Source organism: Bombus flavifrons, chromosome 17 (assembly GCF_040668555.2).
Source record: "Bombus flavifrons isolate JBK064 chromosome 17, iyBomFlav1_principal, whole genome shotgun sequence".
NCBI lineage: Eukaryota > Metazoa > Arthropoda > Insecta > Hymenoptera > Apidae > Bombus > Bombus flavifrons.
Window position 1 is genome coordinate 5,715,455 of NC_138458.1, and position 23,448 is coordinate 5,738,902.

General features: G+C 34.0%; 1 protein-coding gene and 2 long non-coding RNA genes across 13 annotated transcripts in view; 1 reads left to right on the plus strand and 2 right to left on the minus strand.

The window, feature by feature from the left end:
- Nrx-1 (neurexin 1) overlaps positions 1-23,448 on the plus strand; it is a 629,819-nt gene that overhangs the window by 538,759 nt on the left and 67,612 nt on the right. For all 11 annotated transcript variants that reach the window (XM_069131031.1, XM_069131033.1, XM_069131034.1 and 8 more), the window contains 3 exons: positions 12,646-12,939; positions 15,627-15,805; positions 17,252-17,423. In XM_069131031.1, coding sequence (XP_068987132.1) covers positions 12,646-12,939; positions 15,627-15,805; positions 17,252-17,423 — 645 coding nt within the window. The remainder of the gene's footprint in view (positions 1-12,645; positions 12,940-15,626; positions 15,806-17,251; positions 17,424-23,448) is intronic.
- On the minus strand, positions 5,187-6,475 carry LOC138188638 (uncharacterized). Its single transcript, XR_011175586.1, has 2 exons — positions 6,177-6,475; positions 5,187-5,637 (listed from the first exon to the last, which is right to left on the minus strand). It is a non-coding gene; the product is annotated as an uncharacterized LOC138188638 (long non-coding RNA).
- On the minus strand, positions 10,682-12,077 carry LOC138188760 (uncharacterized). Its single transcript, XR_011175653.1, has 2 exons — positions 11,657-12,077; positions 10,682-11,155 (listed from the first exon to the last, which is right to left on the minus strand). It is a non-coding gene; the product is annotated as an uncharacterized LOC138188760 (long non-coding RNA).

Below are 23,448 nucleotides of genomic sequence, written 5' to 3' on the forward strand. Positions count from 1 at the left end.
ACATTTCTTACGTGTAAGTTCGATGTTATTTACAGAATCTGCAAAACTCGGAATGTGTCCATATCATACACTTTGATCAAATTTCTAAGAACATTTATAGGCACAAAAATTTTCAAAACACAAAATGGTTAGAAATTCTGCGATCAATTCTTCGTCGTATTAGTCGACGAACAAAGAATTAGAAAAATTGTAGCAACTCGATGTTATTTATAGAATCTGCAAAACTCGGAATGTGTCCATACCATACACTTTGATCAAATTTCTAAGAACATTTATAGGCACAAAAATTTTGAAAACACAAAATGGTTAGAAATTCTGCGATCAATTCTTCGTCGTATTAATCGACGAACAAAGAATTAGAAAAATTGTAGCAACTCGATGTTATTTACAGAATCTGCAAAACTCGGGATGTGTCCATACCATACACTTTGATCAAATTTCTAAGAACATTTATAGGCACAAAAATTTTGAAAACACAAAATGGTTAGAAATTCTGCGATCAATTCTTCGTCGTATTAATCGACGAACAAAGAATTAGAAAATTTGTAGCAGCTCGGCGTGTTCACGAATCCGCAAATTAATCATCGAAAGTAAAATAACTACGATTATGTGGAATATTCCAAATATAAAATTAACATCGTGAAATGTACTACTGATAAGGTTTTCTGCATTTTCCCCGATGATCCTTCAGCGTACCTCTGGGACACTTGAAACCACGAAACAAACGAGACAGACCGATTAGGTGCTTCTTTCTTCTAATCCAACGATCCATCATTTTTCCGACCCGATTAGTTTTCTTCTTATAGGAATTTCCATTCTCCGACGATTCCCCGTTATCCACGTCCGTTACCAAGGTATTCATCCCGTTCGTTCGATGCTGATCTTCCGCCGTGTAACGTTTGGCCGATCGATTTCTGATTTCTGACAGTGCAAATAATGGAGTGGCGTCCTCTTGCCAAGCGGAGTATTTTTCCAATTTATCGTCGATCGTCTGAGCAGTGGACGACGTTAGTGACAGTCGCACGACGAGAAGAACGAAAAACGCATCGATCGGACACGATACGTGAAACGATCGATTCTTCATGATACTTTTTTCAAAATCTTGGAATTTCTGCAAGATTTATCTTGTAAATTCCGATCCACTGAACGATCCTTTCTGTTCTTCCGTCGTCAAATTAAAAGTCCACGAGCTATTTAACAAGATGCTTAAGAGGCCGACGATACACAGCGCTGAATAGAAAAACAGCCGCACTACTGATCACCGTCGAATGAAGGACGTAATTCGAGCGTTTCGCCTTTTGTATATCCAACTTCTAACCGCAATATTCCCGTGAGAAGGCAATTTTTATTTTTGCCTGTACACGCAGTTTCCTCTTACTTTACTCGTTTGCCGAGTATTTTGAATTTCGTTTAATTTCAGCTTCGCTAACAGGATGTAGCGGTGAATGGGTGACGATAAGGGAACAGAAAAAGAAGAGAAATGAAGAGAAATATGTTTTATGGTGCTAGTTACGGAGCAATGGATGAATTATACTTAGCTTACTTAAAAAATGAAAAATAGTCAGATGTCAAGTTGAAAGTCTCTCGAGGTCGTATCGTCCATGGCAAAACACTTTTATTCGCCACGAGAATAACTGAGGCGATCATGTTAAACGATAGCTCGGCCTATGTAACACAGATTAGATCAAAATACTAAATTGCAATTTAAACGGTAAATTGTAACTATTTTTCACGCATGACGAGTATACTCGTCGTAACGCGAAACATTGCCATTCCTTCGTCGCGAGTATATTCGTCGAACACAGAGCACGTGTGGCTGCTATAGTGTACAATTAAATTGCAATGAAACGACTTGTTTTACTTTCCACGATTTGCTGCGATTAGATCAAAATACTAAATTGCAATTTAAACGGTAAATTGTAACTATTTTTCACGCATGACGAGTATACTCGTCGTAACGCGAAACATTGCCATTCCTTCGTCGCGAGTATACTCGTCGAAAATATTCCCCGGTCTGCTTCGTCAAACGTTTGTATTTTACGATCACGGCGATTTCAATTGCTGACATTCCGATCACGATAATGTCATCTCTAATTATTCCACACTATTTCTGTCACACTAACGTTAGCAACGCGATCGGTACTTACTATCGCGTTAGCGATACTACGAATTTCTAAGAAACCGGCAGAAGTCTGTCTGGATAGTTGGAATTGTGAAAGAAGTTTCACCGATAACCGACTACGATTACGCGAAAGATGATCCGATTGACAAAGCGAATGCGTTACCAGGTAGCTGAAATGAACAACGCACCTGACCTATAAACCGTATTTATTCTATCAGAAATGAGATTAGATTCATAAACAGTTGGCTGTCCCCTTGCGCCGGTCTCCCACATTCGCTTCGTTATTTTTCTAACGTTCGTCAGCGGTATAACTCGATAAACAAGTGATAAAGATAGCGTTGGTAAATAACAAGCAAGTCGGCGTGTTTTTACAGTCGCAATGAAAAATCGCAGCTTCGCAACGACTCGTTCGTCAAGTCGTTTGGTTCGGGAATTATCCTTCATTTCGCGTACTGATCATCGTACCAGCTCTTCCAGAATAATTCACCACGACTGTACCATTTGTCGATGTCGTAAAGAATCGCGTTCGCTTGTCTTGCGCGTCAACGACTAGCCATAAGCAGGTGGCGCAGATTCTTGGATTGAAATCGATTGGAATTTACGGCGAATGGCAAGTTGAACGGAGGAGACGTGGAGTGTTTTGTATATTCAATTTATTCAAATTGAAACAAGAGGTAGAATTGTTATAGCATATAAAATATAGCAAGTAGATTCATCGCTTTACCGATGTGCTCGAATCCAGTTCCTCTTGCTTCGAGTTTATCCGCTGGGCCCACTGGAACATAGAGAAATTCAGTAACAGCATTTTAAGCGCAGTTTTAATTAACTTGTGTTTTAATTTTGAGAGCTACTAATTGCTAACAGGGTTTCGTCTTTGTTTCGTTCATCGGTTAGTCGAATTATTATTTTAATGGTAGAATGTTTAATTGTTGGGAAGAAAAGTTATGCGAGTTAAGTAAAAAACACTTGTCTTTCTACAAACTGTAACAAGCGTTTCAATATATTCGAAAAATAATCAATTTGATAAAAGTATGATAGAAACGAATGTAGTTGTGATGCGCGAATGTTAATCGCAATAAAAATTGCGAGTATGAAATTTATAAACATTCGAACAGTGAACTTACGAGGGTGCACATCCCCTTGGAGTCTTCACCTGACCAGGTGGACATCTTTGACGCGGTACGATAATACCCCGTGCTTCCTCTAGTTGCATATTGTCGTCGACAGCCTCGGAATATGAAGAAACCACTAAAAGTTGGATAAGAACGACGACGAAGAGAACGTTGCTTAAACGCATTATTCCTCTGAACCAGTTTGCCATGGCGCTTCTTGGAAGTTGGCTTGAGTTTTTGAATTTGCAGCAGCTGAAATTTCTTATGTATATTTGCTGTTTGACTTGATAATTTCAGTGACACTGAACTTGCCACGCTATGTCCAGAAAATTGGCAACAAATTAATTTCAATTGGACTAGTTTCAGTCCCTGAATATGTCACTGTGACGCCACTTACTGGTAGGAAGAAAGGAAGCACGTTTTTGAAAATTGGAGTTCGACATGCGAGGAAAAAATTACGCTCAAGAAATTGGAAATTCTGTGACGAGATTTCCCTAGTCAGAAGGCTAAGGATCTTTGTTCTTTTTACATTTATGAAACTAGCGAAGGTTCTATATTCAATTTTTGGACAAGAAAATAATCGAGATTGTGATGATCTGATTCATTTCTAACGCGTGCAATGTAACGAGGAATGGAATTAAAGCTGAGAAACTAAAGTTTAAGCGTATACCTACCGATGCTTGAGAATTGAGGATTCTCTGAGGCTCCAAGCAACTGTTTGATTGAACCTAGGCGAATTCCTATTTATAGGTGGTTTTGCAGCGCGTTATATCCGAGCTACGCGGAACAATCGCTCGTAAACAATTTTTCAATTCGAATCAGAGTCGTAAATTCGCGATTACCTTGATCGTTTGTTTGCGACAAGCAGCGGCTCGTATTAATATTAGAACACTCTTTAATGCAAAATAATTTTGGCATTAACGTTGCTGCGAGCTACAAAAGGTGAAAAATCGTGCGAACCGCAGCTTCTCGCCACTTTCCGCCTCTCCCTGTAACAAATCTAAAAGATTTTTGTATCTTTCGATGATTGGCCACTTGCGCACCAAACGATTCCGATTAAATTTTTAGCGTGTATATAGCAGACATAAATGCACAGAACGTATTGTTAAAATTTTCATTACGGAGTCAGATAAAATAGACGTGAAAAGCGACCTTCGCCATTTTCTTCGCGATCTTTTCGGAACTTCAACGTCGTCCAGTCAACTAACTGTAGCTTCTCAAAGAAACTCAGGTCGTTTGATCGTACATGCAGAAATTTATTCTATTTCACAGAGTATCCTTATGTTAATGCGAGCCGCTGTATATTCGCGCAATGTCTCGCGTTTCCTCCAAGTGGCAAAGTCTTAAAATATTGGACAAATATTTTGTCAAATGCAGAAAATTCATCTCGCATTCTGGAAGATCATTTAATCGAAAATCTTCATATATTTCTTGACTGAAAAATTCTTTTTAATTTCGCTCACTGAAGCTTCTGAACGCTCTGTACCTTCGCTTTCATTGCGCATCTGCTCCACGTAGATCTACTCGCGTTACGTTTCTCTGAAGCGAGAAAAGGCGATTAACTATGACGATAGTTTGTTTAACCCTACAAAGGGAATTGACGAAACTTCCACGGATTTCGGTTAGTCGCAGAAATCGTTAGACGATCTTAAGCGGACTTTCTGGTAGCAAAATGGCAAAAGAAGTAAATTCCATACTCGAATATTGAAATTCTTCTTGATGTGTCACGGATACGTTTGCTTGATTTAGCATAATTGTAATTCGTTCCATATACTCTGTGTCTTATATTTCGATATAGTTGGAACCTAAGCTCGATCGTATCAAAATATTTGTTGCTTTTAATATATCGTATATTCCCAGCACGTTCATCTGTAAGTCAGTGAGGAGACTGAATTTGCGTAGTTGTAAAAATGTTGTAATTATAGTTTATAACTAAATCGTAAGAAATTCAATGTTTGCGTTATCTCCTTTATTGCATTCTTTGTAATTCAATTGACAAGGAACAGGATTCTGAATACGGAAAATCAGTGAGTTAATAATCGACCAATTGGTAATCAACGTCCTGTGAATCTTGCAACGTCAACGCTCCTCAAGATTCAAAGCGAAAGTCGATGATCAAAAAGAGGAGGAACAGGAACAAAGATATGCGTGTCAATCATATAAATTTGAGGAATCTTAATGTTTCTTGTCGCATATCTTCGGCTTTGTAACTTTTCGAGGGCGGATTCTAGCAGCTGGACCAGTGACTCCAGCCTTGCGTGACATCATAGAGATCGCATCAGGTTCAGAATTGGACGAAGTAACCAAAAACGACTGCACCAGCAGAAAGATGTAGAAAAGACCAATCGCGCGTGTTCCACTTACCAGCCAATTCTTCATGATACTTTCCGGAAGTTGATGCACCTGTTGAATGTAAATGCAATTCCTATTAATTGTCTCTTAGCAAGATGCAAAAACGATGCGATTGGAGAAATTATCGCCAACTACGAGTTGAGAAACTGTCTGGAAAAACCGCTCATCTGACAAAACAGCGAATTAGGTAAATTGTGTTGGAAGCATCTATGTTCGAATTGACAATTAAATTGTCTGAAAATGTGCTATAGCGTATATTCGCAAAATTAAGAATTAAGAAAGACAGATCAATCTTAAACATAATACCATTTACCTCCAAGAAGGATAAGATGATATTCTTGAAAATTGCTGTTTTGTTAAACGGGGAGGTAAATTGGAGCGAGCTAAATTATTTTTCCTAGTCGACAGATCGAAGATCTTTGTTCCTCTTATATTCGGGGAATGAACAAAAATATCAACCGATCGATATTCTTTGCATTTGTACGTTAGGTTTAAAGTTTCTCTTTCGGAAAGCTTCTCAACTCCTGTTGGAATTCGTTGAAAAATAATCTAATTCGTTTTGTAAGTGACCATAACGAATAAAATCGTACCTGTAAAATAGCAATGACGAAATGTTGACTACTAACTCGAGATTAACTAATTTTCAGTGGCAGGCTCAGAGTAACTGTTCGTTTCTATCTATAGCAATTTCAATTTATAGACGGTTTTCGGACACGTTGTATCCAAGCTACGCGAACCAGTCGCTGATAAACAATTTTCTGACCATGGACAACAGTCACGAATTCCAGATTGCACTAATCGCTTTCTCGCAAATATGTTCGCGCAACTCGCTGCGATTTCTTCCACCCGATGGAATCTTAAAGTATTGCACAGACAGTCCCATTCGTATAAAATGTTTCCTTTTGCGATATTGCTATCATATTGGAGTATTTGTAGAGTATTTTAATATCTTTAGTATATTAATATGGTAGAATATATACATATAATATATAATATATGATAATATTTAATATATAATTTCAATACTTATTTATATTATATAACATAACAATATACAGGGTGGTTGGTAACTGGTGGTACAAGCGGAAAGGGGGCGATTCTACACGAAAAAAGAAGTCGAAAATATAGAATAAAAATTTTTCGTTTGAGGCTTTGTTTTCGAGAAAATCCACTTTGAATTTTCGCTCGGTACGCGTGCACTTTACTATACAGGGTGGTTGGTAACTGGTGGTACAAGCGGAAAGGGGGCGATTCTACGCGAAAAAAGAAGTCGAAAATATAGAATAAAAATTTTTCGTTTGAGGCTTTGTTTTCGAGAAAATCCACTTTGAATTTTCGCTCGGTACGCGTGCGGTACGTTATATCTCACTGTATATCGTTGTCTACTAGCAGATCTTGGACGAAACACTCACTTTCTCTCTTCTCTCATTGTGTCTAAGGCATAGGTCTGTTAGGTGAGCCTTACTGAAGAGTCCATACTAGCAGCACTGTAGATCGTTGTCTCGATGGAAAAATTAAAAAATAAAAATTTTTATTCTATATTTTCGACTTTTTTTCGCGTAGAATCACGTCCTTTCCGCCACCACCAGTTACCAACCACCCTGTGTACTATATGATAATATTTAATATATAACTTCAATACTTGTTTATATTATATAACATAATATATAATATATATAATATAAAATAATATATAATATAATATAATAATATAATACAATATAATGTATGAAAATATATTTTAATGTATCTAAATACATTAAAATATATCTCAATTATCTAATTATTTTAAATTAATCTATTAAATATATCTAAATCATATCTAAATATATCGTGTGTTCTATAAATCGCTGGTACGAAACACGTGTTGCCTATTTTTCCCAAATGCACTTGGAGATTCCAGCTCGAAGTTGCAAATATTTGTTAACTCTTCTGTCAAACATTTACCTCTTTTACGTAGCGTTCGTAACAAAATTCTAACTCTGGCAAGTTGCGTAAATACATCGCAAGGAAGCGATTAGCATAATCTCGAATTCGTGACCGCTGTCCGCGGTTTGAAAATCGTTTATCAGCGACTGCTTCGCGTAAATCGGATATAACGTGTCCACGAATATATAAGTTGACATTCCTACAGTTGCAATAGGACAGTTTTCGTCTCTCGCCTGTTAGCCTCAAGCATCGTTCCACATGTTGTCATCAATATTTTCCAGGTAGAACTTTGTTCATTATTGTACTGCAATCTTAGGAATGGATCTATTACAACAATGAATGATACGTGTTGAGATTATTAGACGTATGAACAGAGGAACGCGTGGATAAATTGTAAAGTATATTTTCGACTTCCTTTTTAGCGTAGAATCACCCCCTTTCCGCTTGTACCACCAGTTACCAACCATCCTGTATATTATAAATATTTGGCTCGATCATCGTACTACGGACTATGCCCGTAGTTGTAGGTTAAGGGGTTAAAATATATTTTCTACTCTACAATTTATCCACGCGTTTCCCTGCTTATACATCTAATAACCTCAACAATTACATATCAGCTTTCCACTTGAACATTCGATCATACGACCTCGTTGCTCTTTTAAATATTTCCGGGTATATTTAAACACATTGATAAATTAAACAGGTAAATAAAACAAATAAATTAAATAGGCTGATAAATCATGACACGTTAAATGCAACCTTTACTCCCTTTATTACGGACTACATATAGATATATATATATATATATATATATATAGTACAAATATATATACATATGTGTGTGTGTATATATATATAGTACAAATATATATATATGTATATATATATAATATACTACTACATAAATATGCACAATCAATAAGCAAGTGAGTAACGTTCACTGCATATCATCGACGAAGCGACGAAAGGTAAACAGAAACAGAGACAAATGTAATTGATTTCGCGGAATCTTGAAACGTAGAAACCTATTAACTGCATAATGGCGAGTTAAAAAACTGCCCTGCAATGTCCACTGAGAAATACTGGACGGTCAGGTGGACATTTTGGAATGGGAGTAGTGTGCGCTTTCACGTTGATAAAGGATCTGGCAACTGGAATGTTGCCTTTGCCCATCCGCTCCTCCTCTGACACCACGCCGCGCACAACAGGTTCAGAATTCGATAAAGTTATCGAAAATTGGATGAGAAGGATGGCAAATAGAATGCTGGCCATACATGTCGCACTAAACAGCTTGTTCTTCATGGCGCTTTCTGCAACTTGATTCACCTGTTGGATGATGCAATTCCAATTCTTCTTAATTATATCTTAATAGAATGGAAATATAATCAAATCGAAGAAGCTACGATTAATTAGAAATTGGGGGATCTTCTGTATAAGCAGCGTTACACGAGGAAACGAAACTGTATCGCAAGTCTTAGTGTAGTTTTTGTTTTTTAACGTCAGCTATGTTGGAATTCTTAATTTCACGCTATGTCCACAAAATTGGCAACAAATTAATTTCAATTGGACTAGTTTCAGTCCCTGAATATGTCACTGTGACGCCACTTATTGGTAGGAAGAAAGGAAGCACGTTTTTGAAAATTGGAGCTCGACAAGCGAGGAAAAAATTACGTTCAAGAAATTGGAAATTCTGTGACGAGATTTCCCTAGTCACAGGGCTAAGGATCTTTGTTCTTTTTACATTTATGAAACAAGCGAAGCTTCCATATGCAATTTTTGGACAAGAAAATAATCGGGATTGTGATAATCTGATTCATTTCTAACGCGTGCAATGTAACGAGCAGTGGAATTAAAGCTGAGAAACTAAAGCTTAAGCGTATACCTACCGATGCTTGAGAGTTGAGGATTCTCTGAGGCTCCAAGCAACTGTTTGATTGAACCTAGGCGAATTCCTATTTATAGGTGGTTTTGCAGCGCGTTATATCCGAGCTACGCGGAACAATCGCTCGTAAACAATTTTTCAATTCGAATCAGAGTCGTAAATTCGCGATTACCTTGATCGTTTGTTTGCGACAAGCAGCGGCTCGTATTAATATTAGAACACTCTTTAATGCAAAATAATTTTGGCATTAACGTTGCTGCGAGCTACAAAAGGTGAAAAATTGTGCGAATCGCAGCTTCTCGCCACTTTCCGCCTCTCCCTGTAACAAATCTAAAAGATTTTTGTATCTTTCGATGATTGGCCACTTGCGCACCAAACGATTCCGATTAAATTTTTAGCGTGTATATAGCAGACATAAATGCACAGAACGTATTGTTAAAATTTTCATTACGGAGTCAGATAAAATAGACGTGAAAAGCGACCTTCGCCATTTTCTTCGCGATCTTTTCGGAACTTCAACGTCGTCCAGTCAACTAACTGTAGCTTCTCAAAGAAACTCAGGTCGTTTGATCGTACATGCAGAAATTTATTCTATTTCACAGAGTATCCTAATGTTAATGCGAGCCGCTGTATATTCGCGCAATGTCTCGCGTTTCCTCCAAGTGGCAAAGTCTTAAAATATTGGACAAATATTTTGTCAAATGCAGAAAATTCATCTCGCATTCTGGAAGATCGTTTAATCGAAAATCTTCATATATTTCTTGACTGAAGAATTCTTTTTAATTTCGCTCACTGAAGCTTCTGAACGCTCTGTACCTTCGCTTTCATTGCGCATCTGCTCCACGTAGATCTACTCGCGTTACGTTTCTCTGAAGCGAGAAAAGACGATTAACTATGACGATAGTTTGTTTAACCCTACAAAGGGAATTGACGAAACTTCCACGGATTTCGGTTAGTCGCAGAAATCGTTAGACGATCTTAAGCAGACTTTCTGGTAGCAAAATGGCAAAAGAAGTAAATTCCATACTCGAATATTGAAATTCTTCTTGATGTGTCACGGATACGTTTGCTTGGTTTAGCGTAATTGTAATTCGTTCCATATACTCTGTGTCTTATATTTCGATATAGTTGGAACCTAAGCTCGATCGTATCAAAATATTTGTTGCTTTTAATATATCGTATATTCCCAGCACGTTCATCTGTAAGTCAGTGAGGAGACTGAATTTGCGTAGTTGTAAAAATGTTGTAATTATAGTTTATAACTAAATCGTAAGAAATTCAATGTTTGCGTTATCTCCTTTATTGCATTCTTTGTAATTCAATTGACAAGGAACAGGATTCTGAATACAGAAAATCAGTGAATTAATAATCGACCAATTGGTAATCAACGTCCTGTGAATCTTGCAACGTCAACGCTCCTCAAGATTCAAAGCGAAAGTCGATGATCAAAAAGAGGAGGAACAGGAACAAAGATATGCGTATCAGTCGTAAATTTTGAAAGTCTGAACATCAGTAGAATTTTTTGCACCATTTGGGTAAAAACTTGCGACCATGGATACCCAAGTGACATCTCTGTACAAGTCTATATTCCACTGCAGGGGTTACAGCCATCCGTGACATCGCAGAGTTCGTTTCGGGTTCAGAATTCGACCAAGTAACCAAAAACGACTGCACGAGAAGGAAGATGCAGAGAAGACTGATCGCGCGCCTTCCACTTATCAGCCAATTCTTCATCGTACTTTCCAGAAATTCACGCACCTGTTGGTTGTAATCGCAATTTCTATTAATTGTCTCTTAGCAGGATCGAGAAAAAGCGTGGAAAAACCTCTCACGAGATAAAATAGCGAATTAGGTAAATGGTGTTGGACACATCTATGTTCGAGTTGATAATTACACTGTCTGAAAAGCTGCCATATTCATAAAATTGAGAACTAAGAAAGACAGATCGATCTTAAACATAATACCATTTACTTCCAAGAAGAATAAGATGATATTTTTGAAAATTGCAGTTTTGTTAAACGAGCACACAAATTGAGAACTGTACAAAGTTCTTCGATCTGCCCACTAGGCAAGATAATTTAACTCGCTCTAATTTATATTCGGAAAATGAGTGAAAATATCGTAATGATTCGATTATCAACCGATAGATATTCTTTGTATCTGTACGTTAGGTTTGGTGTTTCTCTTTCAGAATGCAATTCGTTCAAGTAATCTGACTCGTTTTTAAGTCACGCAGTGGCATAATTACTGGAACCGTACCTGAGAAGCGTCAATGACAAAACGTTGAACGTTGCTTGAAACTAACTGATATTCGTTGGCAGACCACGAGTAACTGTTCAGTTCTGTCTATACAAATTTCAATTTATAGCAGATTCTCGGACACGTTATATCCGATTTACGCGAAGCAGTCGCTGATAAACGATTTTCAAACCACTGACAACGGTCACGAATTCGAGATTGCGCTAATCGCTTCCCTGCAATGTATTTACGCAACTTGCCAGAGTTAGAATTTTGTTACGAACGCTACATAAAAGACGCAAATGTTTGACAGGAGCGTTAAAAAATATTTGCAACTTCGAACTTGAATCTTCAAATGCATTTGGAAACCACAAGCAGCACGTGGTTCTTACTAGCGATTTATAGAACACGCGTTATATTTGTATTATACGTATAATTAATTCATACATATGATTGATACAATAATCAAAATCATATCAACTTGTGATCTCGTAGCTTCGATCCTAATCTGAACATTTCCTAAATATTTCACCTTCTTCTAAACATTTTCAGCTACATTTAAACAAAGTTGATAAAATCATGACGCTTTTACTATTATGCTTCCTTTATTACTAATTTACTACTACTATTAATTAATTTATTTATCGCGAGAACAAAGTCAAAAGAGAAGCGATTCTTGCAAAAGCAGATGCAAGCAACTGAGCTTCGTTTCTTGGTCAAAAAGAAATTCTAATTTATCGTCGATCTTCCATTTTATACCATTCCAAAGTCCAAGCGCTTGGTTTCTATCACTTGCGGGTAATTGTTTCTTCGTATCAACAGGCAAAGAAAACCTAACTATCATTGATAAACGACATTTTAGCAACGAGCTGGTCGTTACTTTGAACGATTCTTTGCAATGTAGTTCGTTCGACCATCGTGCAAACCATTTGACGATCTATGGATTTGTCCGAGCGTCCAAGGAAACCGCGATCTTCCGTCAAACTAACGCGACGTTCGCATAATTTCAGGTGGCGTGGAGAAGTCGCAGTACGGCCAGCTACCGAAGCAAATTCTCAGCAGACACGGTTTCGAGGGCTGTCTGTCGTCGCTGGACCTGAGTGGCGAGAGCACCAATCTGATCTCCGACGCGGTGGTTCCCAGCTCTCTGGTGGAATCTGGCTGCGACATGTACGCCAGCATGCACGCTGGCAAAAAGTGCACGCACGATCTCTGCTCGAATCATGGCACGTGCGTGCAACAGTGGAACAGTTACACGTGCGACTGCGACATGACCAGTTTTACTGGGCCGACGTGTAACGAAGGTAAAAACATGAATATTTCATGTGCACGGCGCACAAATAACAGGCTGCGTTCTGTGAGGCGGGAAAATTTCGATAGCACTTTAAACATCGCCGTAGGACTCGTTGCACGAAGCTAGCACTTCTTCCCTCGCGCGTGAAATATTCGCTTGGCAACTAAGTGAGTGCGGATTTTGTCATTGCCACCTAATGACGAAATCCGCACTCATTTAGTTGCCAACTGTCTGCTGAGTCGATGGAAACTATCGGGTGAGACGACTCGTTAGCGACAGGCTTGGTTGCAAAATGATATTATTTTGGTAACAGTATTGTTATCGTTGTTTGACAATGTAATATGATAATGAATATAATGATCGACATAGTACTGGCAATGGTAGGAACGTATAAAATAATATTGTCACCGAAGCTTCAACTTACTTTGTAAAATAAAGTTTCATTCCTAAGGTAATGGGACTTCAGCAGATATTTTAACTCGAATTTGTTGACTTTGATGTAGTGTATGAAGCAGAAGGACAGACGATTTTATTATCTCTGTGTTTTATACATTGTACAATATTATTATATATATTGATAATGAATATAGTAATAGAAATAGCAACGATGACATTGATGATGTATAATAATATTGTTACCGAAGAACAATTAGTTTTGTAGATGTTTCAACTCGAATTTGTTGCGTTTGATGTATTGTATGAAGCAGAAGGACAGACGCTTTTATTATCTCTGTTTTATACATTGTACAATGATATTATATATATTGATAATGAATATAGTAATAGAAATAGCAACGATGACATTGATGATGTATAATAATATTGTTACCGAAGAACAATTAGTTTTGTAGATGTTTCAACTCGAATTTGTTGCGTTTGATGCATAGTATGAAGCAGAAGGACAGACGCTTTTATTATCTCTGTGTTTTATACATTGTACAATATTATTATATATATTGATAATGAATATAATAATAGAATTAGTAATGATAACATTGATGATGTATAATAATATTGTTACCGAAGAACAATTACTTTTGTAGATGTTTCAACTCGAATTTGTTGAGTTTAATGTATAAAGCAGGAGAGCTGTATAAAGCTTGTATCATCTTTGTCTTTCATACATCAAACCTGACGAGTTCGAGTTAAAGTATCTGCCAAACTTATGGCTTTTCCGGTACAAAGTACATTTTTCTAGAGAATGTCAAATATAACAAATATTACATGTACTGATATGAAGCCGAAAGTTATCTTAGTATCTTAGAAGATGTAAGATATTAAGAAATCAAAATGTACTCATTTGGCCATTAAATGCAACATATTCCACTTGAAACATTTTTTAATAAAATCGTTGACGAACGTTGATAACGTAGTATCCCAGTAGTTTCTACCGACTCACAATAAACACGTTCCTTGAAGTTCAAGGAAGCTTAATCCGACGATTCCTATCTTCCTCACTTTTTTCTTTTCTTTTTTTCTTTTCTCTTATCAAAAGCGTCTTCGAGATAATAATGTAATGCGTATCGAAATTGTACAGAGTGTATATTTCCCAATGTAACTATCTTCGTTGTGACACGCAGCAGACTCTTTCCATAGAAAATACCATCTCGCGCTATTTTATTGAGCGAATGTATTAAAACAATGTATTTAAATTTTGTACGTCCCGAGTATATTTAGCCTAAGTAAAACGACAGTAATTTGTATTAAGAATATCCGATTACGCGTATATTTTCTAAGGAGTTTGATAAACGAGTAGATTAGCAGCCTCTTTCTTCGGCGTTTTGTTATTCGAAGGTAGAAAATTCTTGTACGAAAAATTTGTCGTTAGAGACTGCGTGAAGAGACGAAATAAGTTGCCTCGTTTTACGGGGCGTATCTGATCATTCTAATCTAGAGCACTTAGGTTGAGTGGTGTTAACGCTATTACTGTAAACATATATACTTCACGACCTGGATATTTTAGAAAAAGATAAGCAACTTAAAAAAATTTCTTGCAATATTGTTATCAACATTGTTTGTCGAAGAGAACGTCATGTTGAAAATTCTGCTTCTGTATATATAAAATGAATGAACGTAGAATGAAATGTTTCTCCTAGAATAATATCATGGAATCATACAAATATAGTTAATGTAAAATTTAGAAGATCGATGAATCTTAAGAAATATTTAAGTAGAATCACGAGACAAATCTTATTGATAAATTTATTAAATTGGATGATAGGGTAATAGGTCGTGGACTAACAGCAACTGTGCGAAATGGGAAATTTTTGGCCATTAATTAGATTCATAGAAACATAGAGTTAAAAGAATCGAAAGTGAATTGTCCTCGAACGACAGATGTTGACTATACGTTGTTTGATAGTTGTAAAAGATAGTCCTCGTGTCTTTTCATCCTGACAAACCAGTGTCGATAGCACGATTACTAATGATAGGTACTATAATAAGCAACTGTTATAATTGTACGATAACGTATCACTGGAAAGTGGAATGAGTTTTTGGTAAAAATGTATCAGGTGAAATGTTAGCTTCTCCTCCGGCAAATTATTTTTCCATGTAATACGATCTCTGTCATTGCGATTCCTTCCTCACAGACTTCACATTTTAGTGATGATTGATTAGCTCTAGCGTTTAATATTTACTAATTTTCTATTAACTCTGTATTTCCTGGGCTCATGGTGCGCAATTGTGTCGTTACAGAAGCAGCAGCTTACGAATTCGGAGCCGGCAGAGGAATTATCACCTACACGTTCCCGCCGAATCAGAGGCCGGAAATGAAGAGAGACACGGTGGCCTTGGGCTTTGTAACAAGCGTGAGCGACGCCGTCCTCGTCAGAATAGAATCTGCTTCCAGCAACGACTATCTCGAGATTGAAATTGTTAGTAACGATAGAATAATTCGAGTCGTAGTTCATAAGCCGCTTAAAAAGTGCAAAATTTGGTCACACATGATATTTCATAAAACCATTATATTGTTAGTGGCTATAGGATAATTTGGATCATAGTTCATAAGCTGCTTTAAAAGAGTAGAAAATTTGCTCACACGTACCACTTTGTAAAACTACTAAATTGTTAGTAATTACAGGATTAATTTAGGGCATAGTTCATAAGCTGCTTAAAGAGTACAAAATTTGTTCACACACAGTGTTTCGTAAAACCATTAAATTGTTAATAATCATAGAATAATTTGGAAGTTTTGTTACGTCGATTTTCAAGAAAGGAAGGAATTTGTAATTTCTGTATAAGTATTACTTGTTAATTAACTGATTACGATAAGTGTAAGAATGTATATCGCGTGATTTTACCTGTGAAATGCCAAATTCTCTCATATGTTACATAGTATATGATATAATGCTGTAATATATTTAAATTTAAATAGAATTTGCGTATTACATACGTAATTTTATGTGCGACAATATTTCACGCTGATTATTACTAGAGAGAAAAACGCAAATGGCATTTTTAGATGTAGGTAATAAGATTCGAATATTAAGTGGCGATGACAGGCAAATTGTAGTTTAATCGCTGCTAAATGCGTAAGCAGGAATATATATTAAATAGCAGTTTATTTTACGAGATACGTTTAAAACAGAGAAACATGTGGAAATATGTCTAAAGACGTTAATTATGTCAATTTTAATCTAAGTGAATATGTTTATTATTTATTTAATTAATTCATTACACAATTTAATGGTACTACGTAATTTCTAGAAAAATAACACAAATGATATAATGATCAAACATTGATTAATCGATTAAGTGAGTATTTAAAGTAATCTGAAGTAACTAAATCAAAGAAAAGAAACGAAGGGAGCAAAAGTTTGATCTTATGAAGCATACGAAGCCTGTGAATCTGGACAATCTAGACAAGAAATATTTAAACAAGTATAAGGATAACTTAAAACGCCTTCATACTTCAGTTCTCATTAAAATCATCGATACGATTACCAAATGAAAAACAAGAAACGTCGAAATACATATTTGATAGAAATTCTATCAAGAAACCTGGATATTCCATGTAAAAATCTACTCTTATTAGATACTAATATTCTTCATTTGGAAAATATACAATTAGAAACAAAATTATTACCATCAAAGACACAATTGTCTCTACTATCGACCAAATGAATACGTACAATGGAAATTAATCAAGTTTGCTCGCACATAGAATTTCGCAAAATCGTTGTCCACGTCGTTCCACCAATTTGTCCACGAGCTACTGTACAGATACGGACAACAAAATCGCTGCAACTCTCGAATTTCATATATGTCATTGACATAAGCGTTCACAGCAATTGTTAATTATATTTTTCGTCACTTTCCAGGTGGAGGGAAACGTGTTCGCTGTTTACAATATGGGGACGAACGATCATCCAATCGGTGAGGTCGGTGTGAAAGTGAATGACAACCAGTACCACGTGGTGAGATTCACTAGAACAGGGCCGAACAGCACGCTGCAGGTCGACGATTACAATTTGCAGTCCAATCATCCATCCGGTAAGTAACGACCACTCTTTCTTCAGGTTTCGTTAGACGCCACTCTTCGTCAAAGGAATCACAGTCAAAGTACTCGTTGAATCGTCATAGTTTCCTCATGCGGATTCGATGCTTAGCCTTGTTCAGACTTGGGCAAATTTTATTTGAAATGAAGATTAAAAAATGATAATTTGAAACGATGAATTATCTTCAAGTAGTTTGCTGCTCTTCTTGTTTTCAAAATAATATGAGGAAAAGTAACTTTATCTTGGGTTAAGAACAGGTAAATTGTTGTCAAATAATTTTCTATTTTAGTTAACTATTTGGAAATAAAATAACATATAATTAATGTGAGTTGAATATTAGACATTGTGTTTTTGGTATGTTTGACTGTAAACGATATAGCCAAATTATTTAATCAGTTACCAACTATTTCAAAATAATACCTGCTCAAAGAAGATGATATATCGTTTAAATAATCATTTGTCAAATGTTCCATTTAGACAATGCCCAAGCCTGACCCTGCTATAATCTCTGAATTTTCCTATGAACTAGCATGTTTGATAGTGATTTGAATTTAAGAATACACGTTGCTTGAGGAAAATATGCCAGTAAATAGTCACCAATACGTGAAATGATAAAATGTCACCATGAAAGTTGCACTTTCATGCGTTATTACTAAATAACACTACAATATGTGAACAGAAGAAAAGTCACAGCTTTTTCATTTTGTGTAACTTTATGTAAATTATTTTATCATTTGTAATTTGTAAGCCACTTGTGTATTTTATACACATCTATATAAATTAAAAAATAATAGTACACGTCTGTTGTAAACAAGAAAATTACTCTACCAGTGAGCTACAGTAACAAATCAAACGATCATTTCTCGATCGTTCTTCTTTTTTATTAACAAACAGAACAGGTAAATTTGAACCCAAGAAAAGTAACACACAGTTCAGTTTCGCGTTGCAACGTTCAAGTACACGACTCGCGAAAAAAGTGGTGAAGGTACAGCAACGATATGGTTGCTGGCAAGCAACTGAATGGGACTGTAGTCTTTCGGTCCCTTTTATAAGCTTCCCTCGTGCCATTCACGGTCCCAGAACCGTGGGAAGCTAGTGACGTTGGTAGGGTGAACGATCCCACGAGTAGCCAGCGTTTTCGTGGCCCTCGATGATGACCCGGGTGACGTGCGTGTCGTGGGAATTGGTTACCATTGTTGAAAATACTTGAGGGAAATCTAACTGGTGATCATAATTTCTTGGTGATTTGTCTATCGAACTTGTTTGAGGAATAGAAAATGATCGAAGCGATTGAATATTTTGCAAAGATATAGAAGAGCACGTAACGTACAAAATTATACAGAACATCGAAAGTAATTTAGTTCTTGTAATTTGCGACATTTAATAAGCGAAGTAAATAATTTTGAATTGCTTTGAATTACAATTGGATTTAAAGAGTATTCTTTTCAATTACCTATTCTTATTATCATAATGGTTTTCATAAACACTCAGTATTGTATATCAGTGTACTACATATAATTAATAATAATAGCAAGTTACACTTAATTGAAATGAACAATAACAGTCATAAAAATAATAGTTTTAACTCATTAACTAAGAAAGAAACAATAGGGAAGTATGAAGGAAAGTATGTTTTTCATGAGCTCTCAATATTATATATCAGTGCACTATATACAATTAGTAACAATAGTTTACATACGCTTAACTAAAATGAATTATAGTAGTCAAAAAAGTATAGTTTTAACTCATTAACTAAGAAAGAAAGAATAGGGAAGTATGAAAGAAAGTAGGTTTTTCATGAACTCTCAATATTATATATCAGTTTACGATATACAATTAGTAACATTAGTTTACATACGCTTAACTAAAATGAATTATAGTAGTCATAAAAGTATAGATTTAACTCATTAACTAAGAAAGAAAGAATAGGGAAGTATGAAAGAAAGTAAGTTTTTCATGAACTCTCAATATTATATATCAGTTTACGATATACAATTAGTAACATTAGTTTACATACGCTTAACTAAAATGAATTATAGTAGTCATAAAAGTATAGATTTAACTCATTAACTAAGAAAGAAAGAATAGGAAAGTATGAAAGAAAGTATGTTTTTCATGAACTGTCAATATTATATATCAGTTTACGATATACAATTAGTAACAATAGTTTACATACGCTTCACTAAAATGAATTATAGTAGTCATAAAAGTATAGATTTAACTCATTAACTAAGAAAGAAAGAATAGGAAAGTATGAAAGAAAGTATGTTTTTCATGAACTGTCAATATTATATATCAGTTTACGATATACAATTAGTAACAATAGTTTACATACGCTTAACTAAAATGAATTATAGTAGTCAAAAAAGTATAGTTTTAACTCATTAACTAAGAAAGAAAGAATAGGGAAGTATGAAAGAAAGTAAGTTTTTCATGAACTCTCAATATTATATATCAGTTTACGATATACAATTAGTAACATTAGTTTACATAAACTTAACTAAAATGAATTATAGTAGTCATAAAAGTATAGATTTAACTCATTAACTAAGAAAGAAAGAATAGGGAAGTATGAAAGAAAGTAAGTTTTTCATGAACTCTCAATATTATATATCAGTTTACGATATACAATTAGTAACATTAGTTTACATACGCTTAACTAAAATGAATTATAGTAGTCATAAAAGTATAGATTTAACTCATTAACTAAGAAAGAAAGAATAGGAAAGTATGAAAGAAAGTATGTTTTTCATGAACTGTCAATATTATATATCAGTTTACGATATACAATTAGTAACAATAGTTTACATACGCTTAACTAAAATGAATTATAGTAGTCAAAAAAGTATAGTTTTAACTCATTAACTAAGAAAGAAAGAATAGGGAAGTATGAAAGAAAGTAAGTTTTTCATGAACTCTCAATATTATATATCAGTTTACGATATACAATTAGTAACATTAGTTTACATACGCTTAACTAAAATGAATTATAGTAGTCATAAAAGTATAGATTTAACTCATTAACTAAGAAAGAAAGAATAGGGAAGTATGAAAGAAAGTAAGTTTTTCATGAACTCTCAATATTATATATCAGTTTACGATATACAATTAGTAACATTAGTTTACATACGCTTAACTAAAATGAATTATAGTAGTCATAAAAGTATAGATTTAACTCATTAACTAAGAAAGAAAGAATAGGAAAGTATGAAAGAAAGTATGTTTTTCATGAACTGTCAATATTATATATCAGTTTACGATATACAATTAGTAACAATAGTTTACATACGCTTCACTAAAATGAATTATAGTAGTCATAAAAGTATAGATTTAACTCATTAACTAAGAAAGAAAGAATAGGAAAGTATGAAAGAAAGTATGTTTTTCATGAACTGTCAATATTATATATCAGTTTACGATATACAATTAGTAACAATAGTTTACATACGCTTAACTAAAATGAATTATAGTAGTCAAAAAAGTATAGTTTTAACTCATTAACTAAGAAAGAAAGAATAGGGAAGTATGAAAGAAAGTAAGTTTTTCATGAACTCTCAATATTATATATCAGTTTACGATATACAATTAGTAACATTAGTTTACATAAACTTAACTAAAATGAATTATAGTAGTCATAAAAGTATAGATTTAACTCATTAACTAAGAAAGAAAGAATAGGGAAGTATGAAAGAAAGTAAGTTTTTCATGAACTCTCAATATTATATATCAGTTTACGATATACAATTAGTAACATTAGTTTACATACGCTTAACTAAAATGAATTATAGTAGTCATAAAAGTATAGATTTAACTCATTAACTAAGAAAGAAAGAATAGGAAAGTATGAAAGAAAGTATGTTTTTCATGAACTGTCAATATTATATATCAGTTTACGATATACAATTAGTAACAATAGTTTACATACGCTTAACTAAAATGAATTATAGTAGTCAAAAAAGTATAGTTTTAACTCATTAACTAAGAAAGAAAGAATAGGGAAGTATGAAAGAAAGTAAGTTTTTCATGAACTCTCAATATTATATATCAGTTTACGATATACAATTAGTAACATTAGTTTACATACGCTTAACTAAAATGAATTATAGTAGTCATAAAAGTATAGATTTAACTCATTAACTAAGAAAGAAAGAATAGGAAAGTATGAAAGAAAGTATGTTTTTCATGAACTGTCAATATTATATATCAGTTTACGATATACAATTAGTAACAATAGTTTACATACGCTTAACTAAAATGAATTATAGTAGTCATAAAAGTATAGATTTAACTCATTAACTAAGAAAGAAAGAATAGGAAAGTATGAAAGAAAGTATGTTTTTCATGAACTGTCAATATTATATATCAGTTTACGATATACAATTAGTAACAATAGTTTACATACGCTTAACTAAAATGAATTATAGTAGTCAAAAAAGTATAGTTTTAACTCATTAACTAAGAAAGAAAGAATAGGGAAGTATGAAAGAAAGTAAGTTTTTCATGAACTCTCAATATTATATATCAGTTTACGATATACAATTAGTAACATTAGTTTACATACGCTTAACTAAAATGAATTATAGTAGTCATAAAAGTATAGATTTAACTCATTAACTAAGAAAGAAAGAATAGGGAAGTATGAAAGAAAGTAAGTTTTTCATGAACTCTCAATATTATATATCAGTTTACGATATACAATTAGTAACATTAGTTTACATACGCTTAACTAAAATGAATTATAGTAGTCATAAAAGTATAGATTTAACTCATTAACTAAGAAAGAAAGAATAGGAAAGTATGAAAGAAAGTATGTTTTTCATGAACTGTCAATATTATATATCAGTTTACGATATACAATTAGTAACAATAGTTTACATACGCTTCACTAAAATGAATTATAGTAGTCATAAAAGTATAGATTTAACTCATTAACTAAGAAAGAAAGAATAGGAAAGTATGAAAGAAAGTATGTTTTTCATGAACTGTCAATATTATATATCAGTTTACGATATACAATTAGTAACAATAGTTTACATACGCTTAACTAAAATGAATTATAGTAGTCAAAAAAGTATAGTTTTAACTCATTAACTAAGAAAGAAAGAATAGGGAAGTATGAAAGAAAGTAAGTTTTTCATGAACTCTCAATATTATATATCAGTTTACGATATACAATTAGTAACATTAGTTTACATAAACTTAACTAAAATGAATTATAGTAGTCATAAAAGTATAGATTTAACTCATTAACTAAGAAAGAAAGAATAGGGAAGTATGAAAGAAAGTAAGTTTTTCATGAACTCTCAATATTATATATCAGTTTACGATATACAATTAGTAACATTAGTTTACATACGCTTAACTAAAATGAATTATAGTAGTCATAAAAGTATAGATTTAACTCATTAACTAAGAAAGAAAGAATAGGAAAGTATGAAAGAAAGTATGTTTTTCATGAACTGTCAATATTATATATCAGTTTACGATATACAATTAGTAACAATAGTTTACATACGCTTAACTAAAATGAATTATAGTAGTCAAAAAAGTATAGTTTTAACTCATTAACTAAGAAAGAAAGAATAGGGAAGTATGAAAGAAAGTAAGTTTTTCATGAACTCTCAATATTATATATCAGTTTACGATATACAATTAGTAACATTAGTTTACATACGCTTAACTAAAATGAATTATAGTAGTCATAAAAGTATAGATTTAACTCATTAACTAAGAAAGAAAGAATAGGAAAGTATGAAAGAAAGTATGTTTTTCATGAACTGTCAATATTATATATCAGTTTACGATATACAATTAGTAACAATAGTTTACATACGCTTAACTAAAATGAATTATAGTAGTCATAAAAGTATAGATTTAACTCATTAACTAAGAAAGAAAGAATAGGAAAGTATGAAAGAAAGTATGTTTTTCATGAACTGTCAATATTATATATCAGTTTACGATATACAATTAGTAACAATAGTTTACATACGCTTAACTAAAATGAATTATAGTAGTCA